The 27,694-nt window shown below is 35.7% G+C and overlaps 1 protein-coding gene across 7 annotated transcripts in view; it reads right to left on the reverse strand.

The window, feature by feature from the left end:
• The window catches only part of KIAA0825 (KIAA0825 ortholog), a 398,660-nt gene that overhangs the window by 209,705 nt on the left and 161,261 nt on the right, over nucleotides 1-27,694 (reverse strand). For all 7 annotated transcript variants that reach the window (XR_012330774.1, XM_073802294.1, XM_073802293.1 and 4 more), the window contains 2 exons: nucleotides 14,765-14,944; nucleotides 1,500-1,724 (listed from right to left, as the gene is read on the reverse strand). Coding sequence is in view for 6 of the 7 variants with exons in the window: in XM_073802294.1 (XP_073658395.1) it covers nucleotides 1,500-1,724; nucleotides 14,765-14,944 (405 nt within the window). In the remaining variant the exon portion in view is untranslated. The remainder of the gene's footprint in view (nucleotides 1-1,499; nucleotides 1,725-14,764; nucleotides 14,945-27,694) is intronic.

Raw genomic sequence — 27,694 nt, forward strand, 5'->3', positions numbered from 1 at the left:
CTCCTATTGTCACATCCACCTGGAATGCACAAAATGCTTTACAAGGTCACTTTCCTCCACCACTTTCTTTTATATATTTATGTGATCTGGCACTCCTTCATGGCTGCCTAAGTGTTGCACTTCTACTCTTAGTGATAATATTATGAAAAAATATTATTTAGTAAGGAAAACCACAAGAACTAGTATCTACAAAGTAAGCATTTTTTGGAACCAGAGGCTCTTTGAAACGTTATGGAAGAGTTCCAAAATGCTTGTAGGAAAAAAAAAAAAATTGTTCATGAACAGACCAACTTGAAAGCCGCAAGCAAAACAGTGCTACTCATATGACATGATACATAAACTATAGATCATGCTTCCTGTATTGCTCAAAATCTATGAAATATCTCAAAGCTAGAAAGGAGAGGTGGCAACAACTCAGGTGAGGAAGAACTTAAGTAATGAAAATCTGACATTTTCCAATTTCAATTAAATGGCTTTACTAGATTCAAAGGCAGTTTAATGGGGCTTGGACAGAATTAAAGCATTACTATGAAAGGTCACTGATGGATAATTGATTTGAGTCTGTATATAAGGTTGCTGGATAAGAGCCACATTATTTAGGATCTCCATGGAGAAGAATGAAAGAAAGCCTACTTTCCTCAATTGACTTTAGCAGGTTCAGCTGGAATATTTTACTGTTGAAAGTTTCCTTACAGTTAGTGAAAAAAAATTCATCTTTAAAGATGAAAATAAAAGGGAAAAGTTTTATTTTAAAAATCCTAAAGAAGATTCATGAATACAAACAGATAAGATACATTCAAAGGAATCTTGTGAAATTCTTGAAAAGTAGAAACATCTAGGTAGGAAGAAACCATTTAAGAAGAAAGTACTTGATTAATAAAATAAATGAATAATACAGGTAACTGATAATCCTTAAATACACTTGATAGATGCATTGCCCTGAAGAGGAACAATGCACTGAATCCAGAACCATAGATATTGGGGGGAAAATACCCTGTCAGAAAAATATGTGTAGCTACTAAATGGGGTGCTATTTTTGACCTAAAAGCTACATATGTAGGTGTATTAACAAGAGGAAAGAAAGTAATAATTGGTAGTTGTGGAGGAAACCTTCAAAAAAAGAATAATTAAACTGAATATCAAAGCAATCTTCCTGAGAGGATGAATTTTAGATTACTCAATAGATTTAAGGGAAATTAGTCAAACTCATGTGACTAATCTGTGAATACTAACATGAACACAAGATATCACAAAAAATTTTGAACTGGTAGTTAAATAAAGAAGATAACCATTTGAGTCATTTTCATCTCTAGGTTTTTTTTTTTTTTTTTTTTTGATCATATAGCTCACAGTAACAAAAATTAGAAATCCAAAATATACATGGTGGAAAGGAGACTAATACAGTTTACACATTTTATAATTTTTAGAATTTTACTTGTTCTCATAACCTAGAAAATGTGCTTCTTCAGAGATGTGTTCTTAAAGAAAAACAAATGTACCTTTTCTTGATTCTTTCCTTTTGGTTTCTTTTGGAGTATAATTCCATTCTCTTGGAATGCTCTCACGCAGACATTCAAGAACACTGTGCTTGTTTAGGCTTGTCTCACAGTTTCTCCAAGAGCTCAGCACAGATATTATCTGCTGCACAATGTCCTTGACGGCGTCAGTCAGTGCCAGTCTCAGGCATCGGATGACCTCTACCTCAGACTCCATGCACGTTGAGACTTTAAAATCAGACAGCATATTACAGTTAGCAGAATCTGGAAATATTCTGTGCCCTGTTCAGCTGGGAATTCAGCTTCTCAATAATCTAGTTTAAAGCTAGAGGAAAAGAAGGCTGCTTTTAGCCTAGAAATCATGTAATTGATAAACAGTCCATAGACATTTGAAAAAAATAAGTTACTGCTTGGTAATAAAGGGAATGGTAGTTAAAATAACAGTGAATACCAGCATTTGCTGGTACTTTGGGGACTCTACTGGTGGATATATAAATTGTATGACCTTCTTAGATGACAGCTTGACAATAGTAGTAAAAGCTTTAACACTTTACTTACCTTTTAACACATTTATTCCTTCTCTGGAACTTTATCCTAAGAAATTAATTATGATTATATAAATAATATACAGAAAAATTGGGAAATAATACAAATGTCCAATAACTGGGGATTTGTTTAATTAGCTTAGGTATATCCATCTTCACAGTAAAGCCATTTACTGATTAGTTAAAAAAAAAAAAAAAGCAGGTTAACAATGAGATATCACCTCACACCAGTCAGAATGGCCATCATCAACAAATCTAGAAACAATAAATGCTGGAGAAGGTGTGGAGAAAAGGGACCCCTCCTGCACTGTTGATGGGAATATAAATTGATACAGCCACTATGGAGAACAGTATGGAGGTTCCTTAAAAAACTAAAAATAGAACTACCACACAACTCAGCAATCCTACTACTGGGCATATACTCTGAGAAAACCATAATTCAAATATACACATGTACCCCAATGTTCATTGCAGCACCACTTACAATAGCCAGGATATGGAAGCAACCTAAATGTCCATTAACAAATGAATGGATAAAGAAGATGTGACACATATATACAATGGAATATTACTCAGCCATAAAAAGGAACAAAATTGAGTTATTTGTAATGAGGTGGATGGACCTAGAGTCTGTCATACAGAGTGAACTAAGTCAGAAAGAGAAAATCAAATACCATATGCTAACACACATATATGGAATCTAAAAAAACAGGTACCGATGAACCTAGTGGCAGGGCAGGAATAAAGATGCACACACAGAGAATGGACTTGAGGACACAGGAGGGGGAAGGGGAAGCTGGGACGAAATAAGAGAGTAGCACTGACATATATACACTACCAAATGTAAAATGGATGGCTAGTGGGAAGCTGTTGCATAACACAGGGAGATCAGCTTGATGCTTTGTGACAACCTAGAGGGGTGGGATAGGGAGGGTGGGAGGGCAGCTCAAGAGGGAGGGGATATGGCAATATATGTATATTTATAGCTGATTCACTTTGTTGTACAGCAGAAACTAACACAACATTGTAATGCAATTATACTCCAAAAAAAGATATTAAAAAACAAAAAAAGTGGGATGAATCTAAAGTAAAAACATTAAAATAAAAAGCTCACCCTTAAAAAAAAAGAGCAGGTTAGAAAAGAGTATGAGATACTGGTCCGGGAGGATCCCACATGCCGCGGAGTGGCTGGGCCTGTGAGCCGTGGCCGCTGAGCCTGTGCGTCCGGAGCCTGTGCTCCGCAACGGGAGAGGCCACGACAGTGAGAGGCCCGCATACCGCAAAAAACAAAAACAAAAACAAAAACGTATCTACATACATATATAAAAGAATTAAAAGATGTACTCTAAAAGGTTAATAATAGTGATTATCAATGACTAATGAGATTTCAGGTGATTGTCCTCTTCCTTTCCTTCTTCTTCTTTTACTTTTTCTCCCTCCCTCCCTCCTTTCTTTCTCCCTTTCTTCCTTCCCTTCTTTCCAATAATAAGTATTACCTGCAATGATTATGTATTACTTGTGTGATAAATGCAATAAAAGTTTTTATTTGTGTTTTTAAAATGACTGGGAAGTCCAGGGACCATCACTTGAATCAATAGAGAAGAGCACCTATATGATTTTTTTTGCCCTCAAATTTCAAGGTGATATTTCTCAAATGACAACCCATTGTTAAAACCACCATAGTGCTGAAACTAAGAGCTGGTTTTTTGAAAATATAAACAAAATTGACAAACCTTTAGCCAGACTCATCGAGAAAAAAAGAGAGAGGGTCCAAATCAATAAAATCAGAAATGAAAAAGAAGTTATGTCTGACACCACAGAAATACAAAAGATCATAAGAGACTACAACTACATGCCAATAAAATGGACAACCTAGAAGAAATGAACAAATTACTAGATACGTACAATATCCCAAGACTGAACCAGGAAGAAATAGAAAATATGAACAGACCAATTACCAGTAATGATATTGAATCAGTAATTTAAAAAAAAACTCCCAACAAACAAAAGTCCAGGAACAAATGGCTTCACAGGTGAATTCTACCAGATATTTATCCTTCTCAAACTATTCCAAAAAATTCTAGAGGAGGGAAAACTTCCAAACTCATTCTACAAGGCCAACATCACCATGATACCAAAACTAGACAAAGATATCACAAAAAAAGAAAATTACAGGCCAATATCACTGATGGACATAGATGCAAAAACCCTGAACAAAATGTTAGCAAACTGAATCCAACAATACATTAAAAGGATCATATACCATATCAAGTGGGATTTATCCCAGGGATGCAAGAATTTTTCAATATCTGCAAATCAATCAATGTGATATACCACATTAATAAATCAAAGAATAAAAACCATATGATCATCTTAAAAGATGCAGAAAAAGCTTTTGATAAAATTCAACATCCATTTATGATAAAAACTCTCCAGAAAGCAGGCATAGAGGGAACATACCTCAACATAATAAAAACCATGTATGACAAACCTACAGCTAACATCATACTCAACGATTAAAAGCTGAAAGCACTTTCTCTAAGATCAGGAACAAGACAAGGATGCCCAAAGAGGTACAAACTACTATGTATAAGATAAATAAGGTACAAGGATATATTGTACAACACAGGGAAGATAGCCAATATTTTACAATAACCCTAAATGGAATATAACCTTTAAAAACTGTGAATCACTATGTTGTACACCTGAACCTTGTATAATATTGTACATCAACTATACCTCAATTAAAAAAACAAAAAACATCATGGTGAAGAGGATCTTGGTGATATCAAATGTTGAGAGTTTTATTTTTTAGCATGACATAATCATCAGTTAGGTAAACTTGTTGCTCTTTATATGAATGGTGGACGGTGTAGCTGTCTGTCTTTTTAATGATGTTTCAAGACTTTAATTCATTGAAGGACATAAAGAAGCCTTCTTCCTGTATCAGTAATTAACATTCATTTGGGTTGAACTCTTTGGAGTCATGGATTAAATGCATCTCAGATATCTAAAAATTCTAGAAAGCCAGGAATTCCTCTATTTCCTTTTGTTAAAAGGGTATGTTTATTCCTTTTAAAATAAAATCAAGGAATTGAAAATGATAAAATAATAGACTTATCTCAAAGAATTATTTTAAAATTACATGAATTAATTTGTGTAAAGTAACTACCATATAGTAGGCACTTATGTAAGTATGTGCTATTATTATTATTACCTAAGATAAGAGTTTTCTGGAAAAATTACAATTTCTGGAAAAATTACAATTGTACAGTGTTGCGGTTCCCAGCGTTCTCTTGATGCAGGATTCTGAAACATCTTGAGCACTAGATACTACTATAGGGAAGATTAATCAATACCCACAGATGCCTATGGTCGAGATAAGAAAGAAGAAATGGAGAACAGAGAAAAGAAAGTGGCAGGGTATTCTGGTTTCTGGCTCTGCATACAATGAGCTTGGATGTATCTACTTTATTCTAACAGCAAGTAAAAAACTGAACAGATAAAAAAAATCAACGACTCTTCCTGGATCTGTAAAAGAGGTGAGGACACAAGGCAAACCACAGCCCCCCAGACTCGAAAGACAGACAGGCAAATACAGCAAGGCACAGCTTACTGGAGTAGAGACTCACAAGCAGAAACTATCCTGGGAACCAGAACCAATGTAGGAAAATCTCCACTGTAACTGATCAATTGCTGGAGGCTCAGTGTAGACAAGTCTGAGAGTTAAAACTCTAGGGAGACCCTCTCATGGCGGAGCTGTTACACTCTGTGAGTTTTACCTCCAGGAACTTGACTAGGTTTCCACAGTAGATATCAGAGAAAAATCCTCTAGTGCTTCTAGCAATAGGAGGGAAAAAGAAACATCTGGAAATATGCCAGCACACCCTGTTTTTCTTAAGGCCTGCCCTTAGGAGAAACTACTAAAACAGAGCCTAACTCACTAGGCATATTCTCAGAGCCTAACTGTCCTAGGACAGGAGAAATACTCAGCTCCAGTCCACTCTAACCATACTCTCAGACCTAAGGAAGGGGTAAGAAAAAAACTGAAATGCTTGTTAAGTACACCACAGAGGCATAGGCTCACTAAAAGACTGAGATCTAAACATAGACCTATAAAATGCTTCCCCTCCTTTACACCTCTCCACCACTTAGTAAAGGCCTATTTACAGCAGTTCTTTTTACTCAGAACATCATGTCCAGCTTTCAAGAAAACAATTACAAGACAAACTAAAAGTCAAAACATACAATTTGAAAAAACAGAGCGAGCATCAGAAACAGACATGGCAAAGATATTAGAATTGTCAGACTGGGAGTTTAAAACACCTGTGATTAATATGTAAAGGACTCTAATGAATAAAGTAGATAGCATGCAAGAACAAATGGGCAATGTAAGTAGAAAGATGGATACTGAGAAATAAACAGAAAGAAACACTAGCAATCAAAAACACTGTAACAAATGAAGAATGCCTTTTCTGGGCTTATTAGTAGAAGGGGAACGGCTGAGGAAAGAATCTCTGAGCTTGAGGATGTCTCAGTAGGAACTTCTAAAACTGAAAAGCAAAGAGAACAAAGACTGAAAAAAAACAACCCCCACAACCAGAAGAGAATATCCAAGGAGTATGGGACAACTATAAAGGTGTAACGTACTTGTAAAGGGAATACAAGGAGAAGACAGAAGGGACAGAAGAAATATTGAAACAATAATAACTGAGCATTTTCCCTAAATTAATGTCAAACACCGAACTACAGATCCAGGAAGTTCAGAGAACACCAAGCAGAATAAATGCTAAAAAACAAACAAACAAAGAATGAACAACAACAACCAAAAAAAACTATACCTAGGCATAACATTTTCAAATTACAGAAAATCAAAGATAAAGTCCTGAAAGAAGCCAGAACATAGAAACACCTTACCTATAGAGGAAGAAAGATAAGAATTACATTTAACTTCTTAGAAACGATACAAGCAAGAAGACAGTAGAATGAAATATTTAAAGTGTTGAGAGAAAAAAAAAAAAAATCAATCTAGAATTCTGCACCCTGCAAGACTATCCTTCAAAAGTGAAAGAGAAATAATGACTTACTCAAGACAAACAAAAACTGAAGAAATTTGTTGCTGGTCAACCTGACTTGCAAGAAATTTTAAAAGAAATTCTTTAGGTAGCAGGAAAACAATATAGGTCAGAAACTGAAATCTACATAAAGTAAGGAAGAACATTGAAGAGGAATAAGTGAAGGTAAAATAAAACCTTTTATTTTTCTTATTCATAACTAATCTAACAGAAAACAGTTTGTTTAAAATAATAATACCAGCAATGTGTTTAATTATGTGTGCTTATGTATACAGCATTCTTATATATGCTTATGTATAGTGAAATGAATGACAGAAATGATACATGGATGGGAGCGAGAAATTAGGATTATTTCGTTAGTATAATGTACTCACACAATCTGTGAAATGGTATAGTGTTATCTGAAAGTGGACTTAGTTGCAAACTCTGTCTTTCTATATATAGTGCAAACTCTAGGGCAACCATTAAAAAAGTTAAAGAAGAAGTATAACTGATATGCTAAAAAAAGTGAGAAAATAGAATCATATAAAATGTTCAGTTAAAACCAACAAAGGCAGAACAAAATAGTGAAAGATAAAAACAAGAACAAGGGCAACAAATAGAAAACAGTAACAAATATGGTAGATATTAATCCAACTATATGAATAATCACTTTGAACGTCAATGGTCTAAAAGCACCAATTAAAAGACAGAGATTGATCAGTGGGGACCAAAAACCAAGACCCAACTATATGTTGTCTGTAAGAAGTCAACTTTAGATATGAAGACACATATAGATTAAAAGCAAATAGATGGAGAAAAATGTACCGTGCTAACACCAACCAAAAGAAAGCAAGAATAGTTACATTAATTTCAGGCAAAGCAGACTTCAAAATAAGGAAAGTTATTAGAGATAAGGGAGGGCATTACATAATGATAAAGGTGTCAGTTCTCCAAGAAGTCATACCAATCCTTAATGTGTATGCACCTGACAACAGAGTGTCAAACTATGTGAAGCAAAACCTGATAGAATTACAAGGAAAACTAGGTGAACCTGCTATCATTGTTGGAGACTTTAGCATCCTCTATCAGAAATGGACAGATCCAGAAAGTAGAAAATCATTATGGACATAACTGAACTCAATACCACCATCAATCAGTTGGATATAATTGACATCTATGGACTACATCCAACAACAGCAGAATACACAGTCTTCTCAAGCTTGTAGAGAACATTCACTAACATAGACCACATTCTGGGCCATAAAACATACCTTAACAAATTTTTAAAAAATATAGAGTATACCATGTTTGCTCTCAGACCACAATGGAATTACACTACAAATCAATAACAAAAAGGTAACTGGAAAACTCCGAAACAGGTGGATATTGAACAACATACTTTTAGATAATACATGGGTAAAAGTAGAAATCTCAAGAGAAACTGTAAAATACTTGGAACCAAATGAAGATAAAAACACAACGTAAAATTTGTCAGATGTAGCAAAAATGCTTAGAGGGAAATTTAGAGCACAGAATGCATATACTAGAAAAGAAGAAAGATCTAAAATCAAGAGTCAAAGTTTTCCCCTTAGGAAACTAGAAAAAGAAGAGCAAATTAAACCCAAGCTAAGCAGAAGAAAAGAAATAATAAGAATTAGAGCAGAAATCATGAACCTGAAAACAGGAAATCAATAGAGAAAATCAAAACTAAAAGCTGGTTCTTTGAAAAGATCAATAAAATCAATAAGCCTCTAGTCAGGCTAACTAAGAAATAAAGAGAGAGCATGCAAACTACTAATATCAGAAATAAAAGAAGGAGCATCACTACAGATCCCATGGACATTAAAAGGATAGTAAAGGAATACTATGAACAACTCTATGCTCCCCAAATTTGATAATCTAAATGAAATGAACTAATTCCTTGAAAGACACAATCTGCCAAAATTCACACAAAAAAAGAAATATACAATCTGAATAGGCCTATATCCATAAAAGAAATTTAATCAATAACTAATAATCTTCCCAAACAGAAAGCACCAGGCCCAGGTGGGTTCACTGGTGAAATTTTACCAAACATTTAAAAAAAGAAATTATACCAATTCCTTTCAATCTCTTTCAGAACATAGAAACAGAGGGACTACTTCCTAACTCATTTTGAAGCCAGCATTACCTGAATACCAACGAGACAAAGACATTACCAAAAAAGAAAGCTACAGATCAATATATCTCATGAACATAGATACAAAAATCCTAAACAAAGTATTAGCCAATTGAACTTAATGATGCATAAAAAGAATTATACACCATGACCAAGTGGGATTTATCTAAGATATGCAAGGCCGTTTCAACATTAGAAAATCTGTAAGTACACAACTGTTAGTGAGAACAAAATCTGTAAAGGACAAAAATAAAATCTAGACACTTAACAATGTAATATTCATAACATCTGGCATTTTTTCCATAACATAAAAAAACAAAAAGAAAAAAGCTGTGATCCATAATCAGGAGAAAAATCACCCAATAGAAATACACTCAAAAATGATAGAAATGAAAAAAAAATGATAGAAATGATGGAATGAGCAAACAAGGGTTTAAATTAAAACAGACTTCATACATATGTGCAAGGATTTTAAAATGAGGAGAGATATACAAAATATAAAAAGGAACTAAATGGAATTGCTAGAAATTAAAAATATCTGGAATAAAAAAATTCACTGGATAGTCTTAATAGCAGTTATGCACTGCAGAAGAAAAGATCCTTGAATTTGAAGGTACAATATAAAGTGTCCAAACCAAACCAGAGAGAAAGAAGGCAAAAAAATAAAAACCAAACAAGAACAAGAACAAAATCAAAGAATACAGCTTCAGTGATATGTGGGATAATACCAAGAGGTCTAATAATAAGAATCCCAGAAAAAAAGTGGTGGTAGGGGGGACAAAAGATAAAATATCCCAAGAGAGAATGGCTGAAAAATTTACAGATATGATAAAAACTAAACATCATCAGATACAAAAGCTCAACAAACCCCAAGAAGAATAAATACAAAGGAAACCAAAACAAAGCACATCATAATAAAATTGCTGCAAAGTAGTGATAAAGAGAAAAATCTTAAAATGAACAACAAAAAGAAGACACATTATATAAAAGGAAACATACTTTAAAACCTATACTGATTTATCATCAGAAACAATGCAAGCCACAAAATAGAATAATGTCTTCAAAGTGCTGAGTGAAAAAGGAAAACGAAAGACAAAAAAAAAATCTCTGAACCCAAAAGTCTATGTCTGATGAAGAATATTTCAGATATGAAGACAAAGCCCTTTTTTCATGCAAATAAAATAAATTGATGGCAGAAAATTTGTAGTACATGAAATGTTAAAGGAAGTATTGATACTTCAGGTAGAAAGAAAATGATATCCGTCAGAAACCTAGATCTATACAAGTAAAAGAAGAGTACCAGAAATAGTAGATAGATGGACAAATATGAAAGACTTTCTTCTCATTTTTAGCTTCTTTAAACTGTAACTGACTAAAACAAACAAACAAAAAACCAATAGATTGTGGGGTTTATAACATTAGTAGAAATTACACGACAACACTAGCATAAAGAACAGGAGAGAGTAAATAGAAATATACTTGTGTAAGGTTCTTAGATTAGATGTAAAAGTGGTATAATAGTAAAAAAGTAAACTGTGATGAGTTAAAGATATTCATGATAAGATGTAAACCTTGGAACAACTACTAAAATAAATAGAGTTATATCTAATAGGCCATTAGCAAAGATAAAATGTAATACTGAAAAATACTCAGTTAATCTAAAGAAGACCAAAATAAAGGTTAAAAGGAATAAAGATGGGACAAACAGAAAGCAAATAATATAGTCATGTAGTTCCAAGTGTTAGAATAGAGGATCCACAATTAGATATGCATTTGATCAATTGTTCATTTGATTTCTGACAAAAACACTGAAGTAATTCAACTGGGAAAGAACAGTGATTTCTAAAAAGGATGCTGGGAAAAATCGCATGTTTGTATGAAAAAGTACGAATTTCAACACTTACACCACACAAAAAAGCAACAACTTGAAATTAATCATAGAATTAAATATTAAAAACTAGAACTATAAAATTCCCAGAAGAAAACACAGGAGAAATCTTGGCACTCTTTAGATAAGCAAATAGTTCTTAGGACACAAAAAAGCACTACTATAAAGAAAACTGTTAAGTTGGACTCATCAAAATTGCAAGCTTCTCCCTATCAAAAGACCTTGTTAAGGGAATGAAAAAGTAAGCAATAGACTGTGGAGAAAAATTTTTTAATACATTATCTTGACAAATAACTTGTATGAAGAATATATAAAGGACTCTTTACAACTCAGTAAGACAAATAATCCAATTAATAAATGAAGAAAAGTTTTGAACAGATATTTTATAAAAGAATTGTTTTCAAATGACTGTTAAGAACATGAAGGGGTGTTTGATGTCATTAATCACCAAGGAATTGTAAATTAAAGTCACAGTGAGATAATAGCACATACTCCTTAGACTGAATAAAAGCAAAAAGACAATTCCAAGTGTTGATGAGGTATAGAGCAACCCAAACTCTCTTACATTACTGGTGGGAATGTAAAAAGACAGGATTACTTTGAAAAACAGTTTAGTAGCTTCTTATAAAGTTTAATTCACAGTATGTGTTAAACACATTGATTTCTTTTAAAAGAAAAAGGGAGTTAAGGAATAGTGTGACTGAAGTACAGTCAGAGTAACTTACGCTTTGATAGTTTCATTTGCCCAACTAAAGATTGCTGACCTACTCTGAGAGTACAGGCCTGAAATGGTTGCTACCAAATCTATTACTTATAGTGTATCGGCCTTTGAAATGCCCACATGAGGTCCCCAACTTAATTGTTTTTTGTATTTCTATCTTTTGTATTCTTTTTTTAAATGGATATTTCCACTCTTGTTTTCCCCCCTAGCTTATGTTCATTCTAAGGAGTTATGTGTTGGATTTCTAATTATTAAATCAAATTTTGTGTTTCATTACGGAATTCAAATGTTCACAAAGCAAATGTTTCAAAAAGTTTAGTCTAACAGAAAAAAATAAAGAGAAATAACATGGCCTGTGATCAGAAATTCTGTTTTTTTGTTCTGAATCTGCAGTTTAATCAGTGGATAATCTTAGGCAAGTCTTAACATTTCTGACCCTGGTTTACTTAGCAATAAGATGAGGATACTGCCTACTTCATCCTCACCTTTATACCCTAAAATCATAAGACTGTGATATATTATGGATAAACTATACAGAAACCATAGACAGGAGGAAGAAAGGTGTTTCAGGAGGAAGAAAATACACCAGTTTTTAAATAATGTACTCCAGTCGATCTGGGTAATTATATTTACTGAAACACAGATCTGTTAGTGGTAAAATGCAAATATTGTGGGATTATGATGTGTCTCAGCTGTATTTCGTTTAAACCTGTCATATTTTCAAGTCAAACAGAAACCACCATAAAGGGCTTAATTTTGTTATGAATTAGTATATTTTATTATCTTAATAGCATTTTTAAGATACCTGTGATTGGTAACAGAAGAAAAGGAAAACTTTTGCAAAGACTTAAATAGGAGAGAAAACACAAAGGCACTGTCCCTCACAACCACTGCAAGGTCTTCGGTTCCAGAGAATATATAATGTTGATGGAGAAACAACTTGTACAAAGGCCAGGGATGTTTCACCAGTTTGAAGTTCTGCCCCTTTGAGCCCGTCGACAAAATTCGGGCTCTATGAATATGTGTACTACTTGTTCCTGTTCCAGGAGAGTTGTCTGACCATGGGGAGGCAGGTTTGTTCAATGTGTAGACGGGAGAGAAGACTAATTAGAAGCAAGTAGCAGTTTTGCTTTCTCAGGCCACCACCTGAAACCCATTGATCTCTTCTAAGTCATTTTCAGTACAGTTCTGTGCTGAGTGACAGATGGTTCAAGAACTCAAGAACTGAAAGATAAATAATGGTTGAAGCATGTGGGTCACCAATTCTTTATAATCTTGTGAGAGAATTCGGCTCTTACCCTGGCCAGAAACAACTAAAACCAGCAGGGGGTGGAGGGGGCTTTCAAGGTTGTTTTTCTTTCAGTTCAATAAAGTCTACATCAGAAATAATGCAGTCTTTTAAACTTAGAAGACTGACCATTTTGGGGGTTAAAAGGAAACAGTGAGAGAATACATGAAAACTAGAAAATAAGACTTTAAAAGGAGATAATTATTACAGAGTCTTTAAGTGATAGATTCAGGTTTTGAAATCATTACATAAAGTTATCTATTGCTACTTTGCAGGGATAATGACCAAGAGAAGATGTAACATAATGACTTAAAAATAGTTTAAAAGGTATTCATGTCTGGAGGATAGTTAAAAAGTACAGGAAGAAGGAAACCATGATATGAGCCAGTTAGATTTTTTATATGGATTCTAGTAAATATTTTAAGGAAAGGTTGGTCGGTTCCAAAAAAGTGTATAAGAAAGCATATAGGTTGAAAGCCAAATGTAAATGATTTAAATAGTTAATGGACTAACAGAATAACCACTAAGTCCTCATCCTTCATTTTCCCAAGACATTAAGTATAGAGATTTAAAGGCAGAATATTAAGGATAAAACAATGTGAGAGGGCTTCCCCGGTGGTGCAGTGGTTGAGAATCCGCCTGCCAATGCAGGGGACACGGGTTCGATCCCTGGTCCAGGAAGATCCCACATGCCGCGGAGCAGCTAAGCTCGTGTGCCACAACTACTGAGCCTGTGCTCTAGAGCCCGTGAGCCACAACTACTGAGCCCACATGCCGCAACTACTGAAGCCCGCACGCCTAGAGCCGGTGCTCCGCAACAAGAGAAGCCACTGCAATGAGAAGCCCGCACACTGCAACGGAGAGTAGCCTCCGCTCGCGGCAACTAGAGAAAGCCCACGCGCAGCAACGAAGACCCAACACAGCCAAAAATAAATTAATTAATTAAATAAATTAAAAAATTTTTTTTTAAAAAACAATGTGAGAATGTTTACACCTAGTCCTGAAGGTGGGGTAACCCATGAACACTTCCTATTCGGATATGGAACCGGTTCTGTCATTAATATCCACTCCAGCTGCGGGCAAAAGAACAATACGGCTGGGGAAAACACATACTGTACCCAGAACAATGATAGGACATAATTGCCTTGTAGAGAGAGATGCACTATGATCATAATAATAATGCCTTTTACATTTGAAGAAAATTGGCCAGCAGTTTTGTACATCAGTTTGTTTATTAATAAAAGCACCCAAGAATCACAAAGTATTTTTCACATCTTACTAATTTCTTATATGCTCAATAGCAAAACATAATCTGTGGTAAATATTAAATTGTTATGAGACAACACTACCTAATAATAAAAAAAGAAATCTGCATTACATAATTTCCCCCCTCAACTTTCCCCTCACCCTTGTCCCAAGTATATTAAATTTTGACAGGAACTAATGGTTAATGAGTCCCAAAAGAAGACTTTATACTGAAAAAATGTAAGATAATCCTTTACAAATAACAGATTCAGCAAAACTGACATTAATAAAAATTTTAAAACATCTTTAAAGATATATTTAAGTATCTATAAAACACTTCTTGTACAAATAGAAAATTTCTCATACCTGGAATGTTATATAAAAAGTCCCATAAATGTTCTTCTTCCATGTAACTCACAAAAACATTTCCAAATGTTTGTGGAGAAAAATTGCAGTGGTACAATACTTTAAAGATAGCTTCTATCAAGCTGGATCCTTGGTTCACATTACTTTCTGTATCAGAACCCTGTTCTTGAAAGGTGCGTTCTTAAAAGGAATAAAAATGGTTTAGTAAGGTAGGTATCAATGAATATGATTACATTCTCATCACTTACTCTAGCATAATATTGTAAACATGTATTTGATTAATATTTACATAATAAGAGAAATGCCACTGTCTTTCAGGTCAATGGTTCATCAAACTCAATATAATTTCTGAGATAATCCTAGATATTTGTGGGGGAAAAAGTTGTGAGAAGGACAACATGACATCACTTCAAAGGGCAGTGCTAGTTTCCCTTTATGTCAGAATTCTTTTTCCTCTTAAAGAAACTTTTTTGATTTCTTTTCTCATTTAAAAGTAACATGCATTCATTCTAGAAACTGTAAAAAATTCAGACTAAGAAACTAAGAAAACTAAAATTGTACCAAATCCTACCAATCAGTGATAGCTACTATATTCGGTGCAGTATTTCATTCATATTATATACAAATATACACAAATATATATTTTTTTATATGTATACATATATGTATATGTAAGTATATGTATGTATAACTTGAACACCAAATAGAGTTATTCTATATGCACCCTCTTGTTATTGAAAATCTACTTAAAACTAGATGAATCTTTGTATCTCTGTTTGGGATTTGTGTTCTGAACATTATTATACCCTTTATTCAGAACATAAATTTCATAGGAAATTCACATTTATAGTGTTCTCAGTATTATGCTATCAATTCTACAAATAAATTTATGTGTTTCTCAGACACATAGATCCTGCTATTTCAGAATGAAGAGGTTTATCAGCTGGTTTCTCAACAAAACCTAATAGGAATTCTCACAAAGACAGAGCCATTTTAATCACTCTTTTCCGTCCTCCTCTGGCTCCATTATGACTTCTTCAAAGATCAGTTCCTATACTGTTGCATCTACAGGTAGGACTGAAAAGGTGAACTAATTTTGATTTTGTCTAGATAATTAGCATGATATGTCCAGTATCATAATATGTAAAAATATTGATTGAATTAAAGATAATGACTCTCATAAAGTTTCTTATATTTTAAATATATTGAAAAAATATAACCTAGATCATTTTGGAATGAGTACATTTCCTTTTCTTGCTAATTTGGAAGCTCATCGCTTCTATGGTTCTTCTTGATAATTTTATTTCTGTGATTTGATTTTCATGATCTAGAGAGCCTTCTGCAGGATTTTTGCTGAACTATTGGTAAAGTGATGTTCTCTTTGTACTGGGGTTGCTAAGCTGGTAGAAAGTAGGCTGGAAGCTACTGATGTCCATTGTGGGGAGAACTCCATTGAGAAGGAAGTCGATAAGGTAAGTAGAACCAAGAGATGGAGAGAACAGTCCTGACGGGATGACACTGTGTGAGAACCTGGATCCAGTAATGCCTGTATACTTATGTTAGCTGAGCTGATAAATTTCCCTTTTTGGTTAAACCAGGTTAATTTGGGTTTCTGTCACGTGCAATCTAAAGGGTCCTAAGTTTTCATCAAGCACAAAAGGTTAAATGACAAAGAGTCCTAGTCCAGGCATTCATAATTTCATCTTTTTTATCCAAATAGTCTCCTCAGTCCTCTCTGCGTTTCCCTCCCTCTAATTCAGCTTACATTCAACTATCAGTTATCCTTCATGTCATCGCCCCATGTTTAAACCTTCCCCTGCTCCTACACTTTGTTAGAAATTCCTGAACCTGAAAATCAAGAGTTTCCACAATCTTTTCCCAAATTATGTTTCAATCCGCAGTCATCTGCTCCTCCCAAACTGGTGTACTTGTTTTCCTTGCACATGTTCCCTCCTATCGCCTTTTGTTTGTCTCAACCACTTCACTAGTCTAGAATGTTCTGCTCCAATAAAATTCCCAAGATTTAATCAGGCAATTACTATGTCAGCAGTCATATTAGATGCTAAGGCCTACACCTTCCAGGGATTCACTGCCTCTGTGTGTGTGTGTGTGTGTGTGTGTGTGTGTGTGTGTGTGTTTGGGGGGTGGGGTGGGAATGATAGACATGTAAACAATCATTACAGCAATGTAAAGATAAGTAGGGTTACAGTACATCCTGGTTTGCCTCAGGCAGTCCTGGTTTATGTCTGTTGTTCTGGTGTAATTAGTAGCAGCATCCTCTTTCACTCTTAAACTGGGTCCCAGTTTAAATGACGAATTATTTGATCACCTTAAGTCTAAGTGCCTTAAGTATAAGGTACTATGAAAATATAGAGGATGATGTTTTAAATTTGGGGATAGGAATGCAGAGAAGACATCTTCTCTCTGAGAGAAGACCCTGTCTCAGCGAAGTCTTTAAGGAGGAGTAGAAATCTACTGTCACGACAAGGTTGAGGTGGGAAAGGTGCTTTCCAGGAAGACAGAAGAGTTGGTCCAATGGTGAGAAGACAGGTTGCTGCTGGTAGGGTGGCATGGCTGAAGTGTGAATGGTATGCAGGAGGGAGAGATAAAGCTAGACAATCAACACAGCCTGAATAATCTAAGGCCCCATGAATCATGCACTGACAATACAGATGGAGAAAGGGGGATGGTATGAGGAATATTATAATAAAAATAATGAGTTTTATTAGCATTAACATTGTTGTTATTACCATATAAATGTGTCAAAATACTTCAATGTATATTTTTTATTTCTATTTTCCCTTGCTTCGAAAAAAGTAGTCTGTTTACCTGCCTCAGGGATTTTTGCTATTTGAAAAGCAACAAATAGACTGAAGTCAGTTGCCCACCCAGACTTAAAAAAAAAAAAAAAAAAAAAGCTAAATCCATTGAATAGTTATTAGTTTGAACTAAATGAAATAGCCATTTTTTAAGGCCAAAAAATACTGGTACTATATATTGGTACCAATATTGGTACTATGATACCAAAGTGGAATCATATGTGTCTGGCAGGCGGACAGAGGCAAGGGTCATGAGGGCTCAGAGAGAGGAGACCTCTGGGACTGGAGAGAGACATCTGGGGGTTGCAAGGGCTTTGCTGGAAGGCAGAGCTCAGGGAGGCTTGTCTGGGTGAGGCACGGAGGGAAGCTGGATCCTTGACACAGGTTCTCAGTCTCAAAGGTTACAAGCCACGCCTGGCTGCTGTGCTTGGCAGGAGCGTTTGGACAGGGATAAGGGTATTTCTACAGTAACTAGGGTGACCAGATAACTGATGATCAAAACAGTCTCACAGGGACTTCTGCACGACCCCAGGGTAAGGGTGGGAACTCTAAGAATAGCTACAGTTAAATGTCCTACCAGCCAGGCAGGAGACGCTCAGAATCCTCTTAAAATTGATTTGAATACAGTAAGCGACTTAGATATTCCTTGCATATCTGAGTTCATGAATTGATATTTATACCGACTCTGTAAAAACAAAGTTACTACCCACAAATTACACTATGCTGAACATCACATGAGCTGCATTAAGTGTAATTTCATCCTCCTAACACTCTACAGAATGGGTGCCGGTTATCCCAGCTTTACAGATGAATAAGTGAAATTGAGAAAAATTAAGTAACTTGCCCCAAGATCACAGAGGCAGTAAGAATTTGCCTGTGCTGTTTGCATTAAAATATAATCTCAAATTTCTCAAAGGCTGCTTTGACATTTTATTGTTAATAACCTCTGAATGCAAAGTACTCAGTCTACACCAGGTATTTGGTATGTGGTAATTGATTGTCTTCATACAAAATACCTCAATTTCATGTAGCTTTCTACAATTTCACATATATGACCTCATTACCTCTCTAGTACTGTTTCCTTAGTGGACTTTCTATGAATGTGCATCTTGTCTTTAGGTATCTTCCCACAGCACCTGGAACACTGCTACACGCTTAACTAATGTTTGAATACTAAAGAAAGAAGGAAGGGAGGAAGGGAGAAAGAAATAAATCTCTTGAGTAGTTTTGTTGGGTTTTGGTCCATCTAGTAATTGTTTTTTTTTTTTTTTTTTAGAATGACATTTACCTTCTAGTCATAATATTCAAATGTCATTTTCCCCTGCAAACCTCATCCTCCTCATATCCATTGCTTCCTTTCTTTTCACCTACTCCTTGAAAACTCTCTTCTCTCTTGACTTCCTTATAGCCATGCTTTCTTGGTTTCAGGGGGCCTTGTGAGCTGTCTTTTCTATAGCTCTCTCTCTTCTATCATCTAGAACTGGGGTTGGCAAATGAAGAAACTAAATCTTAAAGAGGCTTATCCTTAATGAATAAAGGAGAAAAAAAAGCATTTAATGAATAAAGAAGAAAAAAAGCATTTTATGAATAATCGAGAAAATAGCTACATTCAATAAAGATTAATAACTGAGCAATTGATTCTAGTTCCTTGAAAACCGATCATCAGTACATGGCATACACAGGCAATTCTGTATGTTGAAAAATTATTTTGTGTTATTTACATATTAGTAAACATAGATAGGCAAACCTCTTTGAAACAGTTCTGGCTGTACGGACCTGTATCTACTAGGATTCTTCCTCATGCTTTTTAGAAGGCAAGATTTTCCAAAGTGTGTTTCGTGGGATGTTAATGGGTAGCACATATGTCCTGGAAGTGCTGGCTCCAACAATAGTAAACACTTTTGTTTTCTGCAGGATTTTTCACAGCCTTTATTCATGAGCTCTGTGACTCTCTACGAAGGTATTTTAGTATACACATAGTGTTTCTAAGTATTTTTGACCATGAAACCCTTTTCTAGTATTGTGTCTAGCAAGACTACTATTCAATAAAACTGAATCTAGGAATCATGTTTGCAAAGAGTCTCTTACATTACCTTTAAGCCCTTTGGATTTGCAAATCAAAGTGAGCAGTTCAAATGGAAAAGGTACAAGGTAGAAGCACAAAGGGCTATTCTGCATAAGAAGACTGTCAACTGGAAAAGAAATTACTAACCAGGTCACCAAAGTTGGATTTAATTTTAATTCAAAAGCATCATTTGTGGAGCAAGAGGAATTTTGCTTTAGCAGTAGGCACTGGCAAGACTAACAAAGCATGGCCAAAATAGGTCTTTAAAACTTTGACTCTTACCCCACAGATTTATATCAAGTTCTAACTGATTAAGAAACATAATGTGATTATATGGCTGGAAGGCACCTCACAGGGAAGTCAGTAAATACTTGGTCAATAAATGAATAAATCTTTGCTGATTGAATAAATAAAAACGTCTTCCAGCATCCGTGACAATGGTGACCTAGCTTGCTTTTGAATACTTTCAGGGGTGCGATACCCACCACCATTCAAGGCAGCCGTCCCTCTGCTGGACAGCTAAAATACCAAACTGTTTTGCATTTTAAAAATATAGAGAGAGCACTTATGTGAAAGAACTACAGAAATCTGGGCAAGTCTCTAGTGAATAGAGAAAAGAAGCGCACTTCCTCAGTTATCATTATGGATGACAATTCAGGGTTTTTGACTGACAGACTGACAGCCAAAATCCATTTCCTTTTAACTTATTCCCAAGCATATCCACGTGTTGAACTGGACAGCCTATTATTTTTTTCTTTTTTAAGTGAAGACTTAACATATTTGAAGATCGCTATCCTGCCTCCTCTAGTTCTTTTCTTCTCCAAGTTAAACATACCCAGTTTATTTAAGCAAGGCATGGCCTGGTTTTTACTTAACATCTTAGCACTTTTCACTCTTCAGTGGGCACTCTCCATTGAAGCAGCCTGTGCCAAAAAAAGACCACTAAGCATAAGTGCACTATTGGTCCAAATTCTGCAACTGGCAGCCCTAGGAGTGAGAGGCAAGTTTTGAGCTCCATCTGTGCTCCTGAATAAGCACAAAGTCCACAGAATGTGAAACTGAGTTAAAGCTATTTCAAAGAGAAATTCCTTCTGTAAGGCAGACACCAAGCCTATCTGTCCAGCAGGAATGGTCCCTCTAACTTCTTAAGTTAAAGAGAATGGGCTGTTTAACTTCTCTCCCATGGTCTCTGAAAAAAGCACCATGCTAGGTCTATGTGCAGGTCCTCATGCCAAATGACCACCTTGCAGAGAAGTGATAAAGCCACTGTGGGCACTTGGGTGCTGCACAGTATTCTAGACCAAGGGTTGGCAACTATAGCCCAGGAGACATGTCCAGCCTGATGCCTGTTTCAGTAAGGTCCACAGCTAAGAATGGTTTTTACATTTTCAAATCGCTGAAAAACATCAAAAGTAGAATATGATTTGTGACAAACAAAAATTATGTGAAATTCAAATTTCAGTGTCCATAAATAAAGTTCCATTGGAATACTGGTGATGGGGTTCAGGAATGCTACCCCAAAATATGGCACCTTGGCATATTTAATATTTTAAGCTGAAGGAGCTTGAGAAAAGAGCAGAAACAGGAAAGTCGCTCTGAAATTCCCCCTGCCCTTCTCCCCTGAAACAGGTCATGAAACCCTCACATCAGAGGTGCCCGCCCTATACCAGGAGGAAAGGTGCATCCTTATCTCTGAAGTCAAAACGATGCTGAGAAGAATCCTAGCAAATAAACCTTGCTAAGTTTCCCCCAATTTGTTACACTTAACATCATACTCCTTGACCTATCATATTTCTCCACAACTGTCCATTCTTCATTAAACCTAGCATAAAGATATTTTCTGTTTCTTTGGATCTTCATTTCCTTATGAAGTCTCTTGTGTCATGTAGAACTTATATTAAATAAATTTGTATGTTTTTATCCTGTTACTCTATCTTTGTCAGTTTAATTTTCAAACCCAGCCAGTGACCGTAAGAAAGCTGAGGAAAACTTTTTCCTCCCCTGCACAGCCATGTGATTTGCTTATGTATCGTCTGTACCTGCTATAATGGTAGAGGTTGGTAGTTGTGACAGAGACTGTGTGGCCTACAAAGCCCTCTATCTGTAGTCCATCTGGCCCTCTATAGAAAATGTTTGCTGACTTCTATTCTAGAATACTGGGAGAAAGCATACATATATTCCAAACATCTAATACTACCTAAGGACATCTTCCGTCTATGCCCAAATAACTCACAAGCAAAAGTAGGTGTTAGCTCTTCAAGCAGCATTTCTTCATCACCCAATCCATCACTCTCTTATCAGTCACTCTGTTTTAGAAAAGCACCTCATGGTACTTATTAGCAACTGAACTTATCTAATTTTTATATATATTTTTAACTTTATAAGGTCTGTCCTCCCCATGTTTCCCCAGCAATGAATCCCCCAGAATATGAAGGCAATATGGTGTCATGCTTACCACTATATCTCCAGCTGAGAACAGTGTCTTGTACCTAGTTGATGCCCATTAAATATTAGTTGAATAGAGAATGTGTTTATAAAATCGTCACCCAACATTTTTAGAAATTAATTCAGAAGGATATTATTTCTTATTTCTAGGAATAAATGTCTCCACAAAGTCTCATGTTTTCATTTTAGAATTTATTTAAAAACAATAGATATACTTTCATGAAATAATAGCTCTTCATTCTTCTAACAAGGACCACTTAAACACCAAGTACGCAATTTGCTCAATTTCTCTGTATCTAAGTTTCCTCATTTGCAAAAGTCCTAATGATCCAAGGGTCAGAAATGAAATAATATGTTAAATCACTTTGAGTTGTTGGGGAAAAGATGCTACATAAATTCATGATAATAGTATCACTCGTAACATAATGCCAAATCATTTACATGCTAACACTAGAAGCACATGAACTACTGAAGAAGAAACATGTTCCTATAGATATATTAGACATTTTCTAGGTGCCAGGAAGAGATAGAATATAAAAATTTCAGCTACTGTCAAGCCAAATTAGATCTGATTCTGTGTAGGTGAAGCATCATAGCTAAATTCTTATTACCAATCTCTCAAGCTATATACAAAGGTTCTCAAGAAGTGCTATAATATATAAAACTTGGGAATATTTATTTGGTCCAGTTCTCATCTTCACACCCATCAGAGCTGCTAAGGCAACATCTTTTCAGGCCAAAGATGTCAAAGGAGAAACCCACCTCCTGGAGACAAATTTATGCTTGGATGGAGGGGAGAGTTACTGAGAAGCTGAGGGAGAGACCATTGCATGGAAAGCACAGGAGGAGCGATGAGAGAAGAAAAATATATCAAGCATATTTTTCCAGACAGTGTAAAAGAAGAAAAGAATCTAATAGAAATTAAGTATCTACTAAGTTTCAAAAAATGGTGCTTTATGTTTATTTACTTTTTTTAATTAGGTTTTTTTTTAATTTATTTATTTGGTTGTGCTGGGTCTTAGTTGTGGCAGGTGGGTTCCTTAGTTGCAGCATGTGAACTCTTAGTTGTGGCATGCGTGTGGGATCTAGTTCAGGTATTGAACACGGGCCCTCTGCATTGGGAGCGTGAAGTCTTATCCACTGCGCCACCAGGGCAGTCCCTATTTACTTTTTTAAACCTCAAAATAAACACGTAAGGTCATTATTAGTACCCTAATTTAGAAATGGGGAGACTGAAGTTTAGACAGATCACAACACTAATGAGTGAAGTAGAATTTTTTCCTGGAAATTTCATTCATTCACAAATACTTTTTATGCCCCTTCTCTGTGATCAGTACCAGTCTCAAGTGTCGAGAACTAAGCCAAGTACTGGGGAAAAATGATGAGCTGTCCCCTGCCCTTCTGGAGCTTGCAATGGCTGACACAGGGATTAAATACTCAATTATGTCATTTAACCTTTCACTTAAAATTGTGACGAGTGTTACGAAAGGAATTATGGTGGGACGTTATGGGATGATCAAAGATGACTTCCTAGGAAGTAATACTGAAGCTAAAAGATGATTATCAGTTGCCAGGAAAATGAAAAGGAAGAAGATTCTAGGCTCAAAAAAATAACATTTCAAGGGTTCTGTAACAGGAAAGAACGTGGAATTTGGGCCAATTAATTGAAAGGTCACTGGTGTTGGAGCATCTGCCTCTTTTCTCAAGATACTTCTACAGGGACATTGCTATTATAAATATACAAATCTAAGATGCACAACCTAGACCAGAATATGCATGTTAAGCTTGCATGGACCCGATGCTGGACAAGTCAGCCATTGCCAGAGCACAATGGACATTGCTTGTGTCTTAAGGATTAGGGTCTGTACTCTATAAGTAGTGGGCAGCCACTAAAGGTTTTTAGCAGGGGAGTGACATAATCAGTTCTGTATTTGAATAAGACCAAGATTTCTGACTTCTGTGAACGTTCTGACAAAACGGATTATAAATAATCTTAAGTAAATTGTGTCTTTTTAGGGCTTCCCTGGTGGCGCAGTGGTTGAGAGTCCGCCTGCCGATGCAGGGGACATGGGTTCGTGCCCCGGTCCGGGAAGATCCCGCATGCCGCGGAGCGGCTGGACCAGTGAGCCATGGCCGCTGAGCCTGCGCGTCCGAAGCCTGTGCTCCGCAACGGGAGAGGCCACAACAGTGTGAGGCCCGCGTACCGGAGGGGGAAAAAAAAAAATTATGTCTCTTTAAAAGCATAATACATTGAAAAGACAAATCACATACCCCAATTTTTTGCCATCTATAGTAACAGATACCTTGTTCAATGGCCTTGTCACTCAAAAGGTGGTCCAGGGGATAGCAGCATCAGGAGCAGCATTCCCTGGGAGCTTGTTAGAAATGCAGAATCTCAGGTCCCACCCAAGACCTACTGAATCAGAATCTGCAGTTTTAACCAGCTCCCCAGATAATGTTTTTGCACTGTAAAGTCCGGAAGCCTTGCTTTACATAATCATACCCTACAACCACCCTACCCTCATGGAGACTCAGCACAGACCCTAGATGATAACTGTTTCTGGGACTGTAATAATTCTATGGAGACCACTGATATTCTAGGCTAGTCTGTCATCATTCGCGGATAGGATCCTTGGCTGGAAAGACTAAGGCAAGAACACACAAATACGATTCTACTGTTCTCGGTAAGAACAGGGTACAAATCCAGCAGAGAAACAAATACTGAACAAGTAAGAATACAGATGTTGTCACTAGTGAAAGCAGCCAAAGACATTGAAGTTAGGTGCACTAAGGGTACCAAGAGGGAGCATATTTTTACTTTTGGTCACTTCCTTCAAGACAGTCATGAAGCAGCACTTTGGTCATAAATACTTATAAAATGAAACTCACACACACATAATGTACAATAAAACACCAAGCTTCTGCCACAATATTCCTCATTACCCAAAAGATCAAGAAAACATTAACCATAAAGTCAGAGAATTTGCATTGATTAATTTATTTTAAGTCAACCAAGCCTTTGTAGTGGTGGCAGCCATTTATTTAGAATTTTCTGTAGGTCAGTTTCTTGACTATCTTTTGGCACTTTGTTACAAGGTTGAAAAGTACAGATTGTACTAGCAAAATTATCCATGATAGAGGTTCCTGATAGTTCTCATAAATTGTGCAACCCTGCAATTTTGTAAACTTTCTGTGGCTCTGCCAGGATGCCGTACAAGTGTGGTGGGTGAAAGCACAGTCCCTGCACACCGGCTGTCTGAATCAAATCCTGCTTTGCTGATTATTAGCTGTTGACTTGGACAAACGACTTGATTTCTCTGTGTCTCACTTTCCTCATCTGTAAAATGGAGATGATAATTGTACCTACCACACAGAGTTTGTTTTGAGGATTCAGTGAGTGAACACATTTAAAGACTTAGAAGCCGTGTCTAGAACATGTTAAATATTATGTGTTTGCTAGTTGGTTGTGGTTATTATGTTATTACTGAATATCACCAGAAGCCAAGAAGTTTCACTGAGAGTCATTCTTGAGGCAATGGGCAAAGGAAAGAAAGTTAGTTACACTTCATTCAAATGCCACTAGCAGGAAAAGGCTACCTGCTAACAATTGGGAAATTGCCAAATATTTGTTCTTTTGATGCCACAAGAAACTGGTTAAGGCCATGTGGCCTCAGTGAGGTAATGTCAAAACAATTGCCCTGGGTTTTTAACGTCACTAATCCAAAATAGTGTCTTACAAATTTAAAATCTTCTATAAACATTTGTACTTGAGAGGTTTTTTTTTCTTCAAATTTAGGATGGCCCATCTTAAAAATAAAACCAACAAACATTACCTTCTCATGCCCATTGAACTTTATCCAAGCTTCCTAGAAGCTTGCAGCCTATGACTTTTTTATTATTAATGAATAAATTAAAATTTTACTATTCATTCATTTACTAAATTTTACTGTTTTCTGACCTTCAGTGAAGTTGTATCTCATATTACAAGAAAGTTATTTCCATATAGGCTCAGCTGATTCTTTTTAAAAGAAATAGAAATTCTGATAAATCATTTTCATAGAGCAAGACCAAAAGCTACAGATATAAAAGAGATAAACCTCATATATTTTAATCTTTATAATATATGGTTGTCTATCAAAAATTCTCTACCTAACAGAATTTAATAATTGCTTATTGGATGAAGAGGACCTTGTTTTAAAATATGTACAATAAAAATATGTATTTAGGGACTTCCCTGGTTGTCCAGTGGCTAAGACTCTGCTCCCAATGCAGGGGGCCTGGGTTCGATACCTGTTCAAGGAACTAGATCCCACATGCATGCCGCAACTAAAGAGCCCACACGCCGCAACTAAGAGCCTGCATGCTGCAATGAAGATCCTACACGCGGCAACGAAGATTCCATGTGCCACAAATAAGACTCAATGCAGCCAAATAAATAAATAAATAAAAATAAAAATATGTATTTAAAATCTCTATTCTTATTCCTGAGCCAATTTAACAAAAGTTAAATTTTATCAATTAGACCAAAAAGACACTATTTATAAAGGAAAACTCTCACATAAAAAGCCCAATAGTTATGATGCTTGAAACACCTAATCAGCATATTTTACTCTAAAATTTTGCTTTCCTAAAAATATGATCAAACTTCTAAATTACCAAATGGTGTTCAATGAAAACAAAATCTCTGAAAAAATATTACTATATAAATATATGTATTTTTAGGTGCATAATAATTTCCATCTTAGTCTAGTTAATAAGATTCCCTGAATATACTGTTTCTAAATTAAAGTGACAGGTTTCTACTGCAGCTTAATAAGTCAGTCAGTCAATCAATCGATTAGTAAATTCTGTCACTTCATCCTTACAATATTTGAAGTAGCTAATAAAATTCAATACAAGACAATACCACGGCAGTTATGTAACCCTGATCAAACACCTAACAACCTTTGCAAAAACTGATAGATATTTGAGCAGGTTGGGTAAATACACTTCTGTATTCCGTAAGAACCAGAACTGAAGGAGATACAATATAGTACCTTTAGTAACCTGTAAGTCCCTCAAAAACAATATCACGTTATATGTACAAAAGGTAGATGTAATATTTTTGGTAAGTAAATGTGGAATTTTTTTGTAAGAAAACATGGTTAAATATTCATTTAACCACAGTTGCTATTCCTGTACTTAGTGGCTATATCAGTATAGTCCAATGTTTGATCACAATTGTTTTTCCAGGCTGTTCTATATAACTTTATCAAGAGGAAACCATTTCTCTTCTGGGACCATGCCCATGAGTTTCATGAGTTATATTAGAGTAACTCTCCAGTCATGTCAGATACTATCTGTGTTGTGTAGTCACCTTGCCTGAAAGCTCAGATTATAAAGTTTAATGGAAGCTCCATATTTTATATTCTAATGGATCACTGGCCAATCACTGGACTTTTTCTGTAAAAAGCACTGTGTTAGCTTGAGGAGGAATATGAAAATAAAAATCTATGATCAACACTAATTTCCACTAATAGCTGGAAAGAACAGTTAAATGCATGTGCACTGGGGTGTCCTGGTTGATTCAACCTGAGACTGGACAGATTACAGTTTTTGCAG

This window comes from Tursiops truncatus, chromosome 3 (genome assembly GCF_011762595.2).
Source record: "Tursiops truncatus isolate mTurTru1 chromosome 3, mTurTru1.mat.Y, whole genome shotgun sequence".
In the NCBI taxonomy this organism is placed as follows: domain Eukaryota; kingdom Metazoa; phylum Chordata; class Mammalia; order Artiodactyla; family Delphinidae; genus Tursiops; species Tursiops truncatus.